Below are 20,349 nucleotides of genomic sequence, written 5' to 3' on the forward strand. Positions count from 1 at the left end.
CTGGAAAATATGTTCCATTGCAACAAGATACACTCAGGGGCCCATTTATTAGACCTCAATTTTTTCTGGTCGAGGTTTTTAGGGGGAAATTCAAATTTTTTATGGAAAAAAAAACTAAAGTTTTTAAAGATTTATCGTACCCCAAAGCTGCTAAAAATGCGAATCTGAAAATACACCATTTCAAACTTGTCAAGGTCATATAGAAGTCAATGGCAGATATCCCTGAAGTTGTGGGGAAAAATTTTTAATTTATATAGATTTATAGAGATTTATTATACCCCCCAAAAAAATGTTTTTTTCAAGAGTCCACCAAATGACTCAATGACAAATTGATTGTAGGAGGTCCCCCATAAGCTAAAACACCAATTCGGCAGGTTTTAGATGGGGAATAATCAAATTAGAATTCTTAAAAGGGACAGTACATGATAAATTTCAAAATGATACATTTTTTTTAATTCAAATCTAATTTGGACTATCCCCTAGTCAAATTACACTAAAATAAACTCAAAATTAGAATTTAAAAATTAGAATTTTCAATTCCATCTTTGATAAATCTGCCTCTTATATTGGGTGGTTTTGCAACTCGTAAGGTTTCAACATTTCAGTCATATTCCTTCAGTCATGCAACGATATGTTTTCTTAAGATAACAGTGCATTCTTTACAGTTTTCTTTACTCAACTAAAAATATGGCAAGTATTTGCAATTTGATCAGTCTTTATATTTATAATTCATCTACTACAGTGTCGGACTGGCCCACCGGGATACCAGGAAAACTCCCGGTGGGCCTAGGTGTCAGTGGGCCCTCATGCTGCTAAACTTTTGGCCTATTTCATGGCCATTCCCTATTTCTATGAGAACAAAGTGGCTAAATAGGTGGAATCATTGATTATAGTATAAAGAAAACAGACTAGGAGAATAGAGGTTGATTGAGGAGATGAAGAATATTAGTACTGAGAGTGGGCCCCTTGTCTAAGGTTTTATGGTGGGCCCCTGGTCTAAGGTTTTTGGGTGGGCCCCTGGTGTCCTAGTCCCACACTGATCTACTATAACAAACAATCGGTCATATGTTAAGGACAATATATTTATATGCAGGGACATAACTATAGATCAAGCTGACCCTGCAGATGGGGGGGGCAGGATGTATAGGGCCCGATATAGTTTCAATAAATATTGGTGAAACAAGTCAACCTCTAAGCATTTTGGAGACCCAGTAATATCTACTTATGACACTGTTTATATGCATGGGCAGTTAAAGCCATATTGCCACAGTTGTCACCCATTAACAATTACACACAAGTTTTTAAGGGATAATCGTGTGCCATGTGTGATGGTGATTCCCATAGATTATAACTGCATGCAAAAAGCAATTCTTAGTAAGTGATGTTTCCAAAAAAAAACACATTTGTAAATAGCTAAGAATATCTCCAGCTATGATATTACCCACCCTAAGGAATCAACAAACAGCAATGAGCACAAAATAATGTAAATAATTTGTCTCTGCTTCTAGCACTAAAGTTTTTAGTTTTGAGGGTCTGCAAATTAAAAAGTATGCATTCAGCTTAGTAGAGTATTTGTAGCACAATGATGAATATTATTTCAAATTCCCTGTGATATTTACATAAATGTATGTATTCCTATATGGGTCTGTAGCCTTACTTTGCAGCACAAAATAAGCTCTTCATTTTTTTTAAACAATTTGTTCATAATTACTTTATGGAGGGCACACATTTTCATTTTATGCAGCACTTCAGCACAATATTATCTAGGATTGTGTGTATACCTTTCATCTTTCTCTTTATGCTAATTAAGGCTAATTGGTTTCCTTCTAGACGATAAGCCATTAAGCCAGTAATAATAGAAAAATATTAGCTAAAGGGCTTGGAAGAAACTATTTCTTAAAAGTGTATAGAAAAGGCATTTAATAATTAATAATAATAATAAACGTTTAAACCTTGCAATCTTTTGGAATAGATAGATACTGTATGTGATCTGGGAATAAGTAAATTAATAAATTGAACAAACTCATAATTTTTAGCATGCATGCTTTAGGGTTATAACGATAAGTAACTATTAGGAGGCTATAAGCAGAAGTCTAAATGCTTCCTCTATGTAGTTTCAGAAATGTCAGTTGTCAAGAAATTGAAGTTAATTCGAACTGTCAACTTCAGATCTGGAAGACCAAGAGAAAACTGTAAAAATACTGCTCATATACTTGGCATATAAAGTAAAAAAACCATATAACTGTTTAGGATTAGCAGGTAGTTTAGTTGGCTTAGGAGAAGTACTGCCTTGCAACAGTCCATTGTTCAGCATGTTGTCAGAGCAAACCCATACCTGCAAATTCATTACAAACAGGAAATATGAAATATGCATACAAGAGGTATTTATAAACAAAGAAAAAAGCCTTGAAAAGAAAGTGAGGAAAAGAGTTAGTTTTCTGCAAAAAAAAATGTTTAGTGTTGCACTCCATGACTTCACCCTTAACTTATACCGTTTAAATATATCTTATATTTAGAAAAACTCTCATCTTATCCAGCAACAAACAGTGTCAGTCTGGGGGTCGGGGGCCCCTTAGGTTGCTGCATCAGGGAAGTTAGTTCTTATTTGCATGATGCAATACAGAAAGATCAGCTTTATTTAAAGTACTATCTTTGCCTACATTATGTCTAATCACCAATGGCAATCAGCAGGTAGTATTTACTAGGCACCTGTTTAAAAACAGGGAACAAATGTTGTACATTATGTTTTGGGACTGCAGTTAACAGTCAAAAGTAACTGTCACAAGTAACTGTTAAATGTCACAATATAAATCTGATTAGTTAATTCAGATTATTGGTACATGGCAGCCCAGAAACCAGTTCAATTAGCATCCAAATTTAATAATCAGCCCTATAGCATCAGCATATATGACAGGCAAACCTAATTTTCTGATGGATGATTTGTGATGATCCCTAAGCTTCTCAATAGCTACCCATAGCACACTGAGCATGAGCACTGACACTACTAACAAAATCAAAGATGGGGAATTGCTAGCAGAACTTTGAAGGCCTGAAGTTCAGTATATAAAAAATGATTTTTAGAGTTTAGTTCAATATCTTATTGACTGTTATTGGTTACTGCAAACATTGTGTCTTTTTTACATATGGGGGTTAAACGCTTCAGAACTGAAGTTAGTCACCATCATAAACATGCAATATAGTCATGGTGGTTCATTTATTACCTGGATACAGGAGAAGGCCATTTCTCACTGAAAGCACTTGTACACAATTCTATTTGATGTCACTATACCAAGCCGGTGGACCTTTTAACTGCCTGTATTAAGTCAGATTATTGATCTGGTCAATTGATGATCCCAAGTGACTTGATTGTATGCAATGTAACACATACTCAAGTCAGTCATCAGGATATTTAGCCACAGATCACACAGAGTGGTCCCAGAGTGCAAAATGCACAGAGGAACTGCAGTTGAAAGAAGCTGATTACATACTATGCATCAGGACAGACAAGTATTTCATGATGACTGTTCTGCAATTGTTCTCAAACAATCTTCATTGTCTAATTACCACAGGTAAAATATGTTTCATTATCTGTTTCATTGAAAGTGTATGTGATTCATAAAATAAAAATATATGTTATATGCATGTACTCCTAAAGGGATTATTCACCTTTAAATTAACTTTTAGTATGCTATAGAATTGCTAATTATAAGCACCTTTTCAATTGGTCTTCATTTTTTATTTTTTTTAATAGTTTTTTAATAATTTGCCATCTTCTTCTGACACTTTCCAGATTTGAAATGGGGGTCACTGACCCATTGTAAAAAAACAAATGCTATGTAAGGCTACAAATGCATAGTTATTGCTATTTTTTATTACTCATATTTCTATTCAGGCACTCCCCTATGCATATTCCAATCTCTTATTCAAATCAATGCATTTGGACCCTGGCAACCAGATTGCTGAAATAGCAAACTGGAACAAAAAGCAAAATAACTCGAAAACCGCAAATACTAAAAAATGAAGACTAATTGCAAGTTGTCTAACAATTTCACTCACTACATCATACTAAAATGAATGTAAAGGTGAACAAACCCTTTAAAATGCATTTTATCATGCTCTTCATGGTACATAGGAACAATGTCAAAGCAATAAACTCAATGAGATTGGAAGACACAAAAAGTTTATTGTCCATTTTTTCAGCAGCATTTTCTGCACTGTGTACAATAGAGAGCTAATCAAGTTACCTTGTGCATCGGACTTATTTATGAATAGGAAGCTCATAGAATTCTAGCTATGATATTGTTTTCTGGGGTCGATTTTAATCCGAGCAGCATGAAGAGAGCTCAAAGCTTGCTTAGAGAATATTGATTAGGGACAACAGAGTCCCTTGCAGTTATAAGCATATAATGGGTATAAAATGTACAGTTAGGGGCATATTTTTTATGCTGTGTAAAACAAAATTCACCAAAAAACCACTGTGTAAAAAGCTGTGTAAAATATTGCATGCTGTGTGGAATTTTACACCATGCGAACTGCAGATTCGCCACCATTATTTTACATTGCATATGGCAGAAGTCGATCCAAGAAAAAACGTGTAAAAATGACACACTGTTTTTTTACATGGTGAAATCTGCCAATGTGTGGTGTATTATCCTGCCGTTTTTTACACAGCATTGCCCCTTAGAATAGAAAATGTATGTTTATGCATCTACAGGAATGATCTGGATTTTTCATATTATGGTTATCATTACTAATAATTACTCATATTGACATCTCGTAAAGAAGAAGTAAACCCCTTATTAAAAAAAAACCCTACCCCCTACCCTACACAGACCCCCCTCCTCCCCTCCAGCCTAGCTGCTACCCCGGGCAAATGCCCCTGATCTTTTTACTAACCCCTCGGTGCAGATTCATGGCATTAGAGTTCACGGTCGCCATCTTCTTCTTCGGTCCTCATTGGAGCTTCTTCTGGCGCTTAGGCAATTTTCGTGACTTTTGTCGCTAGAGCCGGGCCAATGTAGTTTGGCACCTTAGGCAAGGGTTCCAATCAGCGCCCCCCCCCCCTCCTATATTAGCAGTTTTCACCTTACCATTACTTTTTTTTAATATGAGAAAACGCATTGTTGAATGAAACTTTTAATTTATATAAATATGTAATTTTTACAAACAAAAATAAGGTACACCAAAAAAGAGGGGGGGTCTATGTAGGGTAGGGATTTTTTAATAAGGGGTTTACTTCTCCTTTAAATGCAATGGCATAACTGCTGGGGTGTGGGGGGTATGATTGCACCCAGCCCCGCACCCTCTTGGGGTCCACTGGAGCCACAATAAGTTTTATCGCAGGCAGCGGGGGGGGGGGGGATTTTTTGCTGGCACACAATTTGTACGGGGATCCCAGTGGGGGCCAGTTTGTGCAACCTGCACCCGGGCCCACCATTGCATGTTGCGCCACTGCTTAAAAGTATTTCTCATCCAGTTTATTGCTTTCAATTATGTATATAGAGTTATGGTCGCTAAGACTGCGTTTAGATGCAGAGGGAGACTTTTTGAAGTTTTTATATTTCATACAGCTTTAAGAAGACATGCAAAAATGCATGCAAGCATTGAATGTACTGACATCATTTATTATATAGCAAGCACTACCTGGTGCAAGTTATCTACCTGATTCAGCAGGTGCAATTAAACTGAGTGGGTGGTGAATTGTGGAGAACACAAAACTGATTTGCACCTGTATTTCTACCTAAGGATCATTTATTTTTGCATCATGGGACAGTCTGCAAACACCAACATTATGTTAAAATATGTTCAATGTAATTGTAATTCGAGCTGTCACTGCCAAGGCAATAATAGTATTAAAACGTTTTCTAACAATGTCAGTTTGGTTTTAAATGGAACTAAGCATGAGGCAATCAAAATAATTGTGTGCTACTGAGGGGCTACTGTAGGCAATGGTAGGAGGAATGGAGAAAATGTACTTACTATGCTACAGATCAAGCATTACAAGGTAATTTGCAAAACCTGGCCTCTACCTGTAAGCATGGTTAGTTTTAATCTATCAAGTTGTCTTCAAATAGGAAGTCAGGAATCAGCTAAGCATGCATTTTCCCAGTTTTCTCACATTAGTACTAATGACATCTATACATTAAATAATTAAATAAAGAGGAAAAGCCCTTACAGACAAAGCTTGCAAAAATAAAACCATCTAGATGGAAAGAATCTTCTTCTGTAGTACATCCATATCTGTATATAATTCACAACTGGTAATAGTGCTTTACAGTTGCCAGTTGAGAAAGCCAAGTTGCATGGCATCTTCCATCAATGTATAAAAATGTTGGAATGCCAAGAATGAATGCTCTGTGAACATTTATATATACTGGAAATATCTGTACCTTAGTTGGGATAACATACAAGGTACTGATTTTTTTTAAATTATAATTTTTATTGATTTTCTTTGACATAACAAAATTTCAAGAATAAAATGACACATAGTTGGCTGCATACCTATCCCCAATGGATATATTTACATGGCACATCATATAATTTATTTACTGTAAAGAAGCCTTTTCCATTGGATGCTAAAATTATCTTCTGTTAGCTGTGCCTTGATATGCTAAAGGTCAGAAGAGGGGAAAGTAACAGCTTTGCTGAAAACCAGAGGTATAGAGAGGGGGGAACCGCGTGAATAGTGGAAGGGGGCGATAAGGACAATAGAGGAATGAAGGAAGGAAAGGAGAGAAAGGCAAGAAGATGCTTCTCTGCTTTCAATGTTCATCAGCTGAGAAATTCAGTTGCTTTTGGGTTCTGTGTATGGTACCTTATGTTATGGAGTTAGTCCCCTGCTGCAGGCGTTCAAAATGCTGGCCCCATGGATCCCATTCCAGTTCCCCCCCCCCATAGCTTCAGTCCAGAAATGTGTCTTGATTAGATTGCTCTGGTCCAATTCACCTTACTAATCAAAGTTTGCTTTCCTGGGATTTGTGGGTTTTTTTTCCAATTTGCTGCTAGTAGGGATCTTGCTTCTGTTAGGATATGTGTGACTAGTTTATGTGAGCTCTGGAAGCATATTGTTCTGATTCTCATGCCTAAGAGGAATGTGGGGGGGGGCTGCTTGTATGTTGCATTGGAGAACCTCGGAGAGCAGAGTCGCAAACATCCTCCAGAATTCCTGAGCTACTGCACAGGTCCACCATGTGTGTATGAAGGATCCCCTTTTCCCATATCCTCTAAAACAGTTTGCAAGGTCTTCATTGCTGCTGAATTTGCTGATAAGTGTGGGGGGGTGTAGTACCAGCGAAATATGATCTTATATGTTCTCTTGATAGAAACTGCGCAAATGGATGTTTGTTTGGCCGGATCCCACATATGTGACCATAATTTTATGAGGCTCAAGTCTTCCTCACATTTTATCATATAGGTTTGGTGCATTTCTGTGGTATCTGCAGCTAACCTGTTATATAGGGTGGAAATCAGGTGTGGTCGATAGGAGCGGTTTTGGCATGTTTTTTCAAAGTATGTCAGTGTTTAATCTGTTTGGGTTTTGAGAGTGGTTTCCACACAATGTATTATTTGTAGGTATCAGAAAAACTTTGATTGTGGGATATTATGGTTGTCTTTACATTGTTGGTATGATATGACTTTCTGGTCTACCAAAAAGGCAGTGAGGGTGAACATATTTTCTTCTATTCATGGGCTAAAGTCTGTTGGGGTGCAGCCTGGTGTAAAATCTGTATTATGGAAGAGGGTCCTAAATCTGGATTTGGGGGTTTAGTTTCATTTTTATAGCCATTGTGTCCCACAGTTCTGGTATCCTGTGGGGTGGCTCTACAAGCCTTGGGTACCTATAGAAGGTGGGCTATCTGAATTGGAAATGGAAAGTAGTTCTCGATTTCCTTCCATGGCTCATTGATTGGGGCATGCATATGTAGCATGGCTTCTAGTCTGCCTGCTAAGTAATATCAGTCTACTGTATGTTGGGAACTCCCAATCCTCCCATCAATTTGGGCTTAGTCATGGTTGCTGCTTTAATTCTGGTTCTTTTGCCTTCCCAAATAAAATCTGATATGGTCTTTTGGAATGCGATGGATGTTTTTTCTGGGAAGTGGATTGGTAGTGTCCTGAATAGATATAAGATTCTCGGCAGTAGGATCATCTTCACAGCTGCTATACTGCCAAATCAGGACAGCTGGTAAGTATGCCAAATGGATAGCTCTTTTTTTTAGTTTATCATAGGATGAAGTTAGGTTGATTCCCAGATACTCTAGGACTCAGTCTCCCATGTATAGTTTAAATTAAGCTGTAATAGTTTAATTATGGCTTTGACTTTTTCAGCGGGAGTGCATGAGATTGTCTAGAATTGACTTGGATTTGGAATTGGTCCATTGTCTCAATTAAGTTTGGCAATGTGGTTTGGGGGTTATGAGTGTAAGTAGGATGTTGTCCGCTAAGAGAATGATGATATATTCCCTGGTCCCCCACTTGGAACCCCTTGATTTGTGTCTGTGTCTGATAGCATGGGCTAAGGGTTATAGGGATAGGGCAAATATTAGGGGTGACAGAGGGCATCCTTGTACAAGGTACTGATTTACAGTATTATTACAGAGAAAAAGGGAATAATATAAAAAATGTTAATTATTTGATTTAGTTCCCCTCCAAGGGACCCCTAAATATCTAGTGTGTGTGTGTAAAAAGAAATACGTTTATGAGAATGTTCTGTCAAACTGCATTATGAACTGTTTTGTTTCCTTTTGTGGTTTTTCTATTGCCTATTTATTGCACAGGTCACGTCTCATAAACATCCTTTCCTTCAGCATTTTTCTTCTGAAAGCAAGTGCATATCAAGAAAACAAAATAATAAATCTTACTACAAGATAGCACTTGACAGCTCCAGTAAATGATACATTTGGGACAGTTTAAGTATCATTAGAGAAAATTTTCCTCAACAATATCTGCATAGATTAATGTAGTTGTTTTTTTTAATACTGCATTTAATTTAAAGTTTAAAATATCCTCCAATGTATCACAAATAAAGAGCTAACTTCTGACATCCTGCCATAGCACAGTACATGGGCAGTGGTGCATAAATACAATTTCTGCCTTACAGCATTGGGGTCCCAGTTTAGGTTCCAGTCAGAGCACAATCTAAACAGAGCCTATGTGGGTTTACTCTGGTTTCCTCCTTAACTTACATGCAGGTTAAGTACTTCTTGGTAAAACTGACCAAAGTTGATGACAATGTAAATCGTATCTCTGATTGTAAATTACACTTGAGGGAAGGGAATAATATATAATACATGCACTAAAGATATGACCAAATCTAAACCTTGAAAAGTGGTGGGATTCTAGCTATACAACTGTACTTCTCTTTTTTAATTTCCTCTTTATCCTCTAAACCAAAGCACTCCTTCACACCTGAAACACTAGATGAAGTAGCAAACTTCTAGCCTGCTCAAAGCCCACTTGAGACCATACCTTCTCATCTCCTTTACCCAATCTCTGAAACACTCTGTCCTGCACTTACCCACCTATTTAACCTTTCCCGTTCTACTGGTAAATTTCCATCTTTATTCAAACAAGCACTCCTATCATCAAAAAACCTTCCATTGATCCCAGCTCTCCCACCAACTATTGTCCATTTTCCCTTCTTCCATTCACATCCAAATTGCTGGAATGGTGTATTTACAAATGCCTGATCCAGCATCTCACTCACAACACCCTTCTCAACCTCCTGCAATCTAGGTTCCGCCCAACAGTTGTGTTTTCCACAAAAAAATTAGTTTTTGAGTAAATTTTTTTGGTCAAAACTCCCATTTTTGGGCTAAATAAAAAGTAAAATGTTTCAAGATTTATTATACTCCCGACCCTGTAAATAGCTCAAATCCGAAAAATACACCATCGTAAACCTGACGAGTCATGTAGGAGTCAATGGCAAAGGTCCCTTGAACCATTTGAAGATGTTACTAGCCTGCGTGATATTTGAGTTTTTTTCAGAGGGTTTTGAGTGAAAACTCGAATAATTCAGACTTGAGTTTTTTTTCTGCAAAAAACTCAATTAATTCGTTTCCAGGTTTTGCAACTCGAACTCAGAATCTATTTTTTTCCAGTCGAGTTTTTTCTTAAATAAGAAACCATTCGCGTTGTGAGCTCAATTGAGTTCATTCAAGAAATAAAAAACTCTAACATTTGACCTTTAATAAATAACCCCCTAAATGTGCACTCTGAAGTGTTGTACAACATTTTGCTAACATTCCCAAAGAAGAACAAATATTTTGGAATAAGTGCATAGAAATGTAATTTATAGTATACTTTAATAAACAATATGAGGTTAATTTATCCACCTAACAAGTATACAAGTATAGCAGAACCGTAAAAAAGCATTTTGTGTACGCTGTTTCCCATGAGTATACTCTGGGAATTGTTTTATTAATCGGGACCCATTAGGCATTTCTGTGCAACAAAGTAGAAAATGGAAAAAAAAACTAAGGTTGATTAACAAAACTATAGGCATAGTGCAAACATAAAAAAAAACAGACAAAAAGTGCTCTGTTCTCTTTGCACTTTCACCTAAATAAAAACATTGAACCCCTTGTTCTTAAAGCGGTGGTTAGTTTCAAATACACTTTTAGTAAGTTATAGAGTGGCTAATTCTAACAACTTCAAGTGGTTTTCATTATTTATATTTTATATTTTCAGAATTATTTGCCTTATTTTGATTCTTTCCAGCTTTCAAATGGGTTTAACTGACCCCCATCTAAATACATGCTCTAAATACTAATTTATTGTTATTGTGATTTTTTAATCCCCATATTTCTATTCAGACCCTCCCCTAATTATATTTCAGTCTCTTATTAAAAGCAGTGCATGGTTGCTAGGGTAATTTGGACCCAGATTGTTTAAATTGCAAACTGGAGAGCTGCTGAATAAAAAGCTAAATAACTCAAAAACTCAAATAATACAAAAATGAAAATCAATAGCAAATTTCACAATTGCACAACTCCTTTAATATGAAGCTGTCTGCATCTGGCAGCACTGCATTCAGAGGGAAAGAGTGAACTTAAGGCATTACTATAAGTATCACCTGTGCAATCTAGGGGGTATTCCATGTGTAGCATAAGGGGCAACAATGCACAGGTGATGCTTATAGTAATGCCTTCAGTTTACTGCTTCCCTGTGTCCAACAGTATTTTTAATCCTGTCTGTCTACACAGACTATTGCTGCATGGACCCTAACGGATATAATTTTGCATCCTTTAGTGTTTTTTCATGTGTGCAGTATTAAATTATTACATGCTATACTTATTATTAAAACAGTGACATGAAGTGCATTACTGATTACTCTTTAAAGTTATACATCATTTTCAAAATATTCCAGCATTTTTCTTACTTTAACTAAAGAAAGAGGCCCCCTATGAGGCTCCCTCTGAGGCAAATTGGAGAGGTTTTTTGCCTTCCTCCAGATCAACTAGCAATTAGGCAGGAAAAGGTTGAACTTGATAGATGTGTGTCTTTTTTCAACCTAACTTATTATGTTATTATGTAGACCCTTATGATAGTGGATTGGGTAGTAGATCTAAAGATGGGACACCTCATTTTAGAGAGGGTCAGTGGCTAAAAGAATGGATGTTTTAGTGAAAAATTATCTTGACAATACACACAGTAAATAAAAGTAAATTTTCTGCATCCCATAACATCACAAGTTGCTCAGCCATGCAGATTTTACAGCAGGAAAATAATTCAGCTACATGGCTCCACTGGACTATATAGGAGTTTTCATAAAGATGTATGGGTGCACTTTCATTTCGACTAAATATTATGTAGAATGGAAAATCATGTTAACATTAAATAAACTCAATAGGCTGGTTTTGCTTACAGTACGTATTAAAGGGGTTATTCACCTTCCAAACACTTTTTTTTAGTTCAGTTGTTTTCGGATTGTTCTACAGAAAACTGAATATTTTACCGGTTTTCCAAAATATAAATTTAAAATTTAAGGTTCTTGTCTCTGGTGTTTCAATCTGGCAGTTCAGTAATTCAGGTGCAGATTCTGCACTGTTACAATTTTGCAACATTTAGTTGATATATTTCTCAGCAGCATGCCTGGATTGTATCAATTCTAACAGCTGTCTTTAATGAAACTCAGGGATTCTGCTCAGAAGGGACAAAGATAAGCAATGTATCAACTAGTCAGTGTATTAATTTGGAACAGTTTAGAGTCGGAGACACCCCCCCCCCCAGAGCTGCTTTAGAAGGTGAAAATTATATTAGAAAAACAGTCACACATAGAAAATAGAAAGTAATTGGAAAAGGCCTTTATTTCTAGTGAACTGAACCCAACTGAACTGAAACAAGTGTTGGAAGGTGAACAACTGCTTTAATTATATATTAGTTTGGATCAAGTACAAGGTAGTGTTTTATTATTACAGAGAAAAAAGAAATACAATTTGGAATATTTAGATAAAATGGAGTGTACGCGAGACAGCCTTTCCGTAATTCAAAGCTTTCTGGATAACAGATCCCATACCTGTATTACTTTATGTTACAAGTGTGCCACTGCACAAAAGGCATTTTAACAGTCATTGGGAGAGCAATCAATTTTCCTTTGCTAGCCCACAGTCACTTTTTATTTGTCAGAATGAGAAACATTACCTATGGGACACACTTGTAGGTGGTTTGCTCAGATATATTGAAAATAGTTCAGTGCATTTAGACAGTGTCACACCCTGTGTGCTATGCACCACCATCAAGGCGTTACTGTCAATGCAAAGTATGTTGTTCACATTTGGCTGGTAATTGCATCTGGAATTACTCTTTGTGCTATTATGGGTATCACATATAAGCTGTGAATGACAAAGGCACTAGTATTCCAAGGTGTTTGCACAGCAACAACATTTACTTTTTGTAAACAAATTCTGTCAATTAACCACTTTTGAGATCATATTAATAGTAAGCACCAATGTCAGCACCTTTTCTTGCCAGCCTAATGCTCCAGTGTATATCTGTACATACTAGTGCTACTTTTATGCTGAAATGCAGTCTGTTATGTAATTGAGTTACCTAGTAACATAAGTTTTGGCAGGGCTAATCTCTGTCATACAGGGTCAGAATAAATATGTTTTTATTTAACCAAGAATCTGATGGTTTGCCCAATTGCAAGTTACTGTAATCCTGGACTAGGAAGATATTATTTTAGACTCAAATCAGTTTCTCCTCAGGTAAAAGATTCAAATCCTATATTAAGATAATTCTATTATTTTAGTCTTCTGCACTTTGTTTTTTGGGTAATGGCTCATTTTCTACAAAACAAAATTGTGTCTGCATAATGGTTGTCCCTTTAAATTACTATAGATTTTTTTTTTAAAGTTTAAATAAAAAATAAATTACTCTACACTGAAAATAACCCAAACCCCCATTATGCAATAATTTGCAAATATTAACATCACCCCACTTTCTGCCATTTTCTTAATGAACACTTAAGTGAATGGGTTAGTAATGGCATTTAGTGAAAAAGAAATAGTGAGTTAACTAAAATAAAAAGTTAAAGTTAACTAAAATAGAAGAGGCCATTTTTAAGAAGAGGTTACTCAATCAATGATTCAATCTGCCTGGGCATGAGAAGAGATATCATTGTCATTGTAGGATTGTAGGTCTCCAGATTCTCTACACTGCAAGAATAACAAGAATCAATTGCCTTTGGGTTTTTTTACTACAAATTGTATCTTATGTCTCTACTGGTGCTCTAAGTGCCAGTATTATTGAATAGTGTTTATGATCTGTAGCTAATAAAAAGCAGTTTTAGCTCAGAGTAAAAAGACAAATGCAAATCCATTAACATCATTAAAAGTATATATTTTTTTTAAAGCTATGCTATTTAAAAATTGAGCTGGGAAATTGGAAAACAGAGTTAACAGTACTTCTGGTACCTGAGGTGAAATGCATTACCTGGTAGTCTTGTGTCCTTCTTTATGCCAGTCATGTATCACTATGTGTATCTCTCTGTTTTAATATCTGACTTGTTATTTGCTGGCAGCCACTTCTTCTGTGTATTTTACATATGTATTTGTTTGCCTAATTTTGCCTAATATTTCAGGTTTCTCAACTGTTCTCCTGTAACTTTTTTGTGTCACTATATAAATGTTATTATTTTAACTTACACATTATAAAAGTCACTGATCCTCACATACCCAGCCAGGTTGGAGACAGAATAGGATTAAGATATTGTTTCACCAACATGATGGGCACCAGTGAAACTGATCTCCTCCAGTGGAAGCCCATCAAGGATAAATATAACCTGAGTCCATTTCCATCTATGGCATTTGAACTAAGATGGCTGTCACCTAGGAGAGTATTAAACCCACTACTTCTCCTTAGTAGAGCACAGGACTACTCTTGCTCACAAGAAGCTAATCTGGTACTTACTACTAACTAAATTAAAACAAGTGCTCAAACCAAATACCACCACCCTACACTGCATACTTGTGGCTAAATCTGGCTGTAGAGCTGAGGGGTTGTGCCCGTCTCTGCTGTGATCAGAGCATGTGCAGGGCAGCTGGACTGCCTGGACATATGCAGCCCACTAAGAAAAGGAAGCAGCCTAAGATACATTCCCTAGAGCAGCACAGGACCAAAATACAGCCTTGCATGCAGTTGGTACTGCAAGGTTCTATTAGGCTAGATATATTGTATACATGGGTGCTGTTCAAGTCTATCTTCTCACCACCCTCCAACCAATGACTATTGCATGTTTAGTGCAGCAGCTGAAAGTGAAAGAGTGTCAGAGAATGGCATGGGTTTGTACTCGAGGGCCCTTTATTGTGCACATACAGTATGAAGCATACTGTATAAATTGTACTGTTATTTTTCACATTTTACACAAAAAAACAATTAGTCAATGATATAACGGTTAAGGTGCATGAAACTGCATATTTAGACATCTGCTGATTTTGAAGTCTAAAAGCATTTCAGTATCACAAATACCAGATTTGCTTTATTTTTGGCATGAATCATTTTAAAATGCTATTTGACTGCAGTTACATAAATAAACAATCCAAATTATGTCCAGCAGAGTAACAATAGGGACAGAAGACCCAGCAGCTTAGGAGTAGTGCATGTCTTGTAGGGAGTGCCAACATCTGCAAGGTTGGTATAAAAATATGAATAGTTATGGCCAACCCTAGAAAGATTTTGCTGATTTACTGATATGATAATCAGTGCCACATCTTCCAACCCCCAACTCAAAAGTGACAGGTTTAATTTGCATATAAATTTAGACCCAGTAGCATCTGCTATGTTTATTCATGGAAAACTGTGCATAACACAAACAAAAACACAACCAAAGCAAATATGTTCAATTAGACAATATTGCACTATACTGTATTATAATACTCATATGTACAATAGTATTAAACATACGCCATATATCAAATTAAATGCAAAACATTTTTTTACATTTGTAGCATTTTTACATTGTAAATATACATTAAGAATGTATATTTCTGTGCTCACATTACCAAAAGAAAATATTCCAAACTGTTTGTTTATCATTTTCATTTACCATAAAACAACGCCATAAGACATGCTCACCAGTAATGCTTTCATATGCTTTCCATGGATCTCAAAATGCTTAATTACATATCCCAACAGTACCTAGCAGGCAATGGCTAACTGTAGATTAGAGACAGATAGAAATACCCTGAAACATCCCTGATTATACTTTAGTACAATGTGTTAAATCAAACAAATGCCTCAGTTCAATAATAAGGAAATGATAATACTTCCAGTGTGATCTGTTATCTAGGATGAAACACACTGTTTGCCTTTGTTCTTTCTCAGCACTGATTATTTTGTATTGGTTTTTACACTGTATATTATGTTGCCAATACTAAGAAAAAACAACCATTTTCTACCATATCTCCTACTGCATAACTGCTTTATTTCATTGATATCTATGCCTGTGGACTTGTCCCATCACTGCAACTTTTCCAACTCTTGCCAATGACTTTACTGAGGGTATTTACTAAGACTCAAATTTTTCCCAATTGTTTATTAAAACAAAGTGGACCTAACTGCCATTCACAAATGTATCTAATTTATAGTTCAGCAATACAAAAAATGCAGTTAAAGCTACAATTCTGAAGCTGCTGCCCTACTGTTTTAGCTACTTTATGAGCCTTTTCACTGACTTCACGCTCTTTGCAAAATAGTATTATTTTTAAATTATATTTTGACAGCCAAATTCTGTAATAAGTCCAGTCAAGAACCTTTCCTTGGATGGTACTTTACTGTTCAGAGACGGATTTCAAATATTGTACTCTCTTCACTAACAATAATACCTCACTCGCCATTGGTATCAGAGTTAAGTGAGAGGGGGGTATATAATTTGTTCAACTGCTGGAGCAACAAAGGGGCCCCTGGTGTAATCCCCCAATTGGAAATATGCCCCTGGGGCATAAGGAATTTATTTGCATTTCTACCTCACGCCAGAAGGGAGTGCCCCATAAACTACAAGCAACTAAGTTACACAGGAATGGTCTGGCAGATGGAAGTGCCCTTACTTTAAAACGAGTAGCAGCTAAGGATAGCCTGTAAGCAGTACTTAGCACCAGTTTATAAAAAAAAGGTTTAAAGGTCAAACAGGCAAAAACCTTAAAGGAACAATAATGCCAAAAAGTGTTAAAGTAATTAAAATATAATGCATTGTTGCTAAAAGTTATGTGTTTGCTTTAAAAACATTTATATAAATGGGACACTGTCAGTGTTGGACTTGGATGCCAGAGGCCCACCAGGAAACTTTATACCATGGGCCCACTTTCCAAAACAATTATTCCTCCTTTCCTCACTCAGCCTCTTTATTCTGCTAGTCTTTTATATCTAATTAATATTGTCTTCCATTATTAAGCATGTTTTTCCCATAAAGAAATAGAGAATGACCATGAAATAGGCTAAATTATTAGAAGCAAAAGGGCCCACTGATGCCTGGGCCTACAGGGAGTTTTTCTGGTATCCCAGTGGGCCAGTCTGACACTGGCCACTGTGTAGCCATTCAAGTTAAAAAAAGGAAAAAATGCAGAGGCTGTTAATAGATAACAGATAATCTCTGTAATAGAATACAATGGGATTCTACATAGTACATCTGTTATCTTCTATGTAACCGATGCTGTGAATGCCTGCCCCCTTGACTACACAGCAGCTTGTTTATATAAACCATAGTAGAGTTTCTAACGCAAACACACCAATTGTACCAGTGCAGGGAAACAGTACATTATACTTTAACAGTTTCATTACTGTTCCTTTAAGTAAAAGTTAAAGAAAAATCCAATAAATAATAATAATATTAATAATAATAATAAATATGGCTTAATAATAATATTAATAATAATAATAAATATGGCTTTAGTACCATGTATTGTGGGGGTTTTCTTTCATGTAAAATATGTGTATATGAGTATTGGCTTATACAGTGTAACTATAGGTAACAATTAGGTTTTTCTGTGCAAGGAAGTTATATAAATCTAATAGTTCTCTGCCCATTCTGTTATTTTGCCATAATATTTTCATTATTTTGTTCACATTGTAAATTTAAATAATATAGCCATGCACAAAAACTGATAAAAAAGATAAGGAAAATGCTGCATGAACCTATACCAATAGTTCTTGTGTAGGTATTTTCAGTTGTTTTTTGCAAATACACAGCTCTATAGAACATATGATATACAATATTTTATAGACAGTAACAAAGCCAGTAAGAAAGGAAACTTTCGATTTTTTTTCAATATTCCAAAATCTCTGTTTGCCACACCAACAGTATTCAGTTTTAATGTTTGCTATTAAGTCAGATCCCTGAAGGGTATTTTTTGTGTTATGACACCTATCAGCCTGAGCTGGGGAATCCCTACGCGTGCTGATACTTTTCAGCACCTCACTTGCTGAACAGCTCCCACCAGCCAACAGGCTGTCTAATGCACAATATTCCAGCACCTTATTCTCATCTGTGTTACAGGACTGGCTTTATGTTTTTATTTTTCATATAACTCTTTTGTCCCTTGGGTGATGATAACATCTCTCACTGTTAACAAACACAATAGGTAATAAAAGTTACATTGCACAATGCAATGCTATGAAATAATTTACTAGAGACAAAGAATGCTATAACATGTGAAACTAAAAAATAAATTCAAACCCCAAATGATTTTACAGGATGCATGTACAATATCATGCATAATCTGTATTTAAAAAAAAACACATGCAGATAATAAGAAAAACATCACCCTCAGGTGCAGTTAGTGTCAGCAATGTTTCTGCACATTTTAGCTATTCATATCCTTGCAATCTGACAGGCCTCAAACAGAAACACTACACACTGAACAAAATACAGATACAAACAATGCATATAACACTTGTGATCAACTGGTAAATGCCGAGGTTGGAAGCTAGATTGAGATCTGACATGAGGCATCCAATCAGAGAGAGGCACACTGCACTTATGATATACACGCTTCATCCTATAACACTGGCTCAGGCATTTCATAAAAAGTAACACTGACAGAACTCAGACCCTTTGTATCCCTTGTAACATACACTGGTGCCTGCTACATGCAAATCAAGGGTAAAGAAACAAGAACAACTGCAATCCAAGCTTCTTCCAAAGTGAGAAAACTTCCAGATGTGTTAGATATAATATAACATTCTCAACACTTCCCACGCAGAACTACCACAAGTCTCCTTAGGAAGCAGTCAGTAAGATACATGTCCAATATTTCAACACCAACAAATAGCAAGTTGAGCATGAAATAATTCAACACTGCTATCCTGTTGCAAGGTTATCAGCACTGTATCATTTAACAATGTGCTAAACTTGAAAAGCCAGCACACACACACTGTGCATCATGTTCAACTCACAAGTGAAACTTATTGCAAGACTTACCACATCCCCTGCAGAGCACCCTTCCAACATCCTTCTTCAGGTTCCTGCCAGTCTCTAGGGGTGGGAAGGTGGCCCTGAAGACAGAACTGCTGTTGGTGGGATCCATGAAGAATATGTACCTGCTGTCCTCCTTCAGCCTTAGGCAACTGGAAGAGAAATTTCCCAGCACGGTTATAAGCGAGTCCTTGGCCAAACCGCCTGTTTTTACAGCCCACACCTGGTGCACTTTAACCAGGTAAGATTCAGGGCCACTTGAGGCAGCAGACTTTGTAGGACTGGGGATTGTCACAAAATCAGAAGTGACACCAGTAGGGACTGTTGCAATAATAGTAGTGACACTGGCTGGGAATGGTGTTATCCAGCTGGTTGCAGGGACTTGTTCTTCCCTGGATTCGGTTCTTACCACTGATGAAGGCAATTCCTTGTCTGTTTCTCCATTTACCTGCTCTTTGGCCACCTGTCCTCTTCCCCTGTCGGATGTAACAGACTCATTCAGCTCCTGTACCACCTTCTTCCTGCGCCCTTCTGCTCCTTGCTGCTGCTGCACTTTGCCCTCGATCACTACCCTGGAGCGCTGGGCCAGCTCCTGCACAGAGCCCACACTGGGGGAAGCGTAGCAGTCAGATGCACCTGCACCGGAGGGAAGCACCCAGCCACCGGCACCTGCTGCAAAAGCAGCTACAAGCGCCCCGCCAGCTACCACTGCAGCAGGGAGAGGAGGAGCCGCCGAATGAGAAGCTGCTGCTGCTGCAGCACCAGAGGCACCACCAGCACTACCAGGAGCACCGGTTACTGCAGCAGTAGCACCTGCACCTCCAGCAGTAGAAGACGAGGAGGAAGAGGAGGAAGCAGTCACTGCAGCCGAGGTCCAGAGGAAAAACAGTAGAGCTCCGTAGCAACAACCCCAGCAGTAAGAGCAGCCACCACCTGCGAGAGCAGAGCCCGGGCCAGGCAGCAAACAAGGGCTAAGTCCAACAGCTAGAGAGGTAGAGGAGGAAGAAGATGTGTATTGCAATCTCATGGTAAGCTGACTCTCCGGCTGTATCCCTTCTTCTCTCAGCTTGTGGCCCCCTGGCTCCCACTTTTCCCCCACCCCCGTTTTGGGGTTCTTGTTAGTGTAGCAGTAGGTATTACTGGGTAAAGGGGTTGCTCTCTTTTGGGGACGAGGGGGCAGTGGAGGTTATTTCTTGGCGCAGCAACAAGAGGTTGATGGGGCGGAGGTTTTGCAGGACCCAGTAGACCTGAGGTGGTGATGATGATGAGAAGAAGAGCAGGGGAGGGGGAGAATTAGGTTATAGCCAATTTCCAACAAGCAGAGGAAAACAAAATGAAGAATAATCAATTGTTGGTTTTTAAAGGAGGTAATGCTGTGGCCAAAAACTGGCGATTCTGCATGGAAGAGGAGGAGAAGATCCTATTGCTGAATGGTTTAA

General features: G+C 37.4%; 1 protein-coding gene across 7 annotated transcripts in view; it reads right to left on the bottom strand.

Annotated features, from left to right (window-relative positions):
- The window catches only part of LOC108712234 (pro-neuregulin-1, membrane-bound isoform), a 480,176-nt gene extending 460,168 nt beyond the window's left edge, over positions 1–20,008 (bottom strand). For all 7 annotated transcript variants that reach the window (XM_041561438.1, XM_041561437.1, XM_041561421.1 and 4 more), the window contains exon 1: positions 18,917–20,008. In XM_041561438.1, coding sequence (XP_041417372.1) covers positions 18,917–19,937 — 1,021 coding nt within the window. In that variant the 5' untranslated portion in view covers positions 19,938–20,008. The remainder of the gene's footprint in view (positions 1–18,916) is intronic.
- Positions 20,009–20,349: the final 341 nt, after the last annotated feature.

This window comes from Xenopus laevis, chromosome 1L (assembly GCF_017654675.1).
Source record: "Xenopus laevis strain J_2021 chromosome 1L, Xenopus_laevis_v10.1, whole genome shotgun sequence".
NCBI lineage: Eukaryota > Metazoa > Chordata > Amphibia > Anura > Pipidae > Xenopus > Xenopus laevis.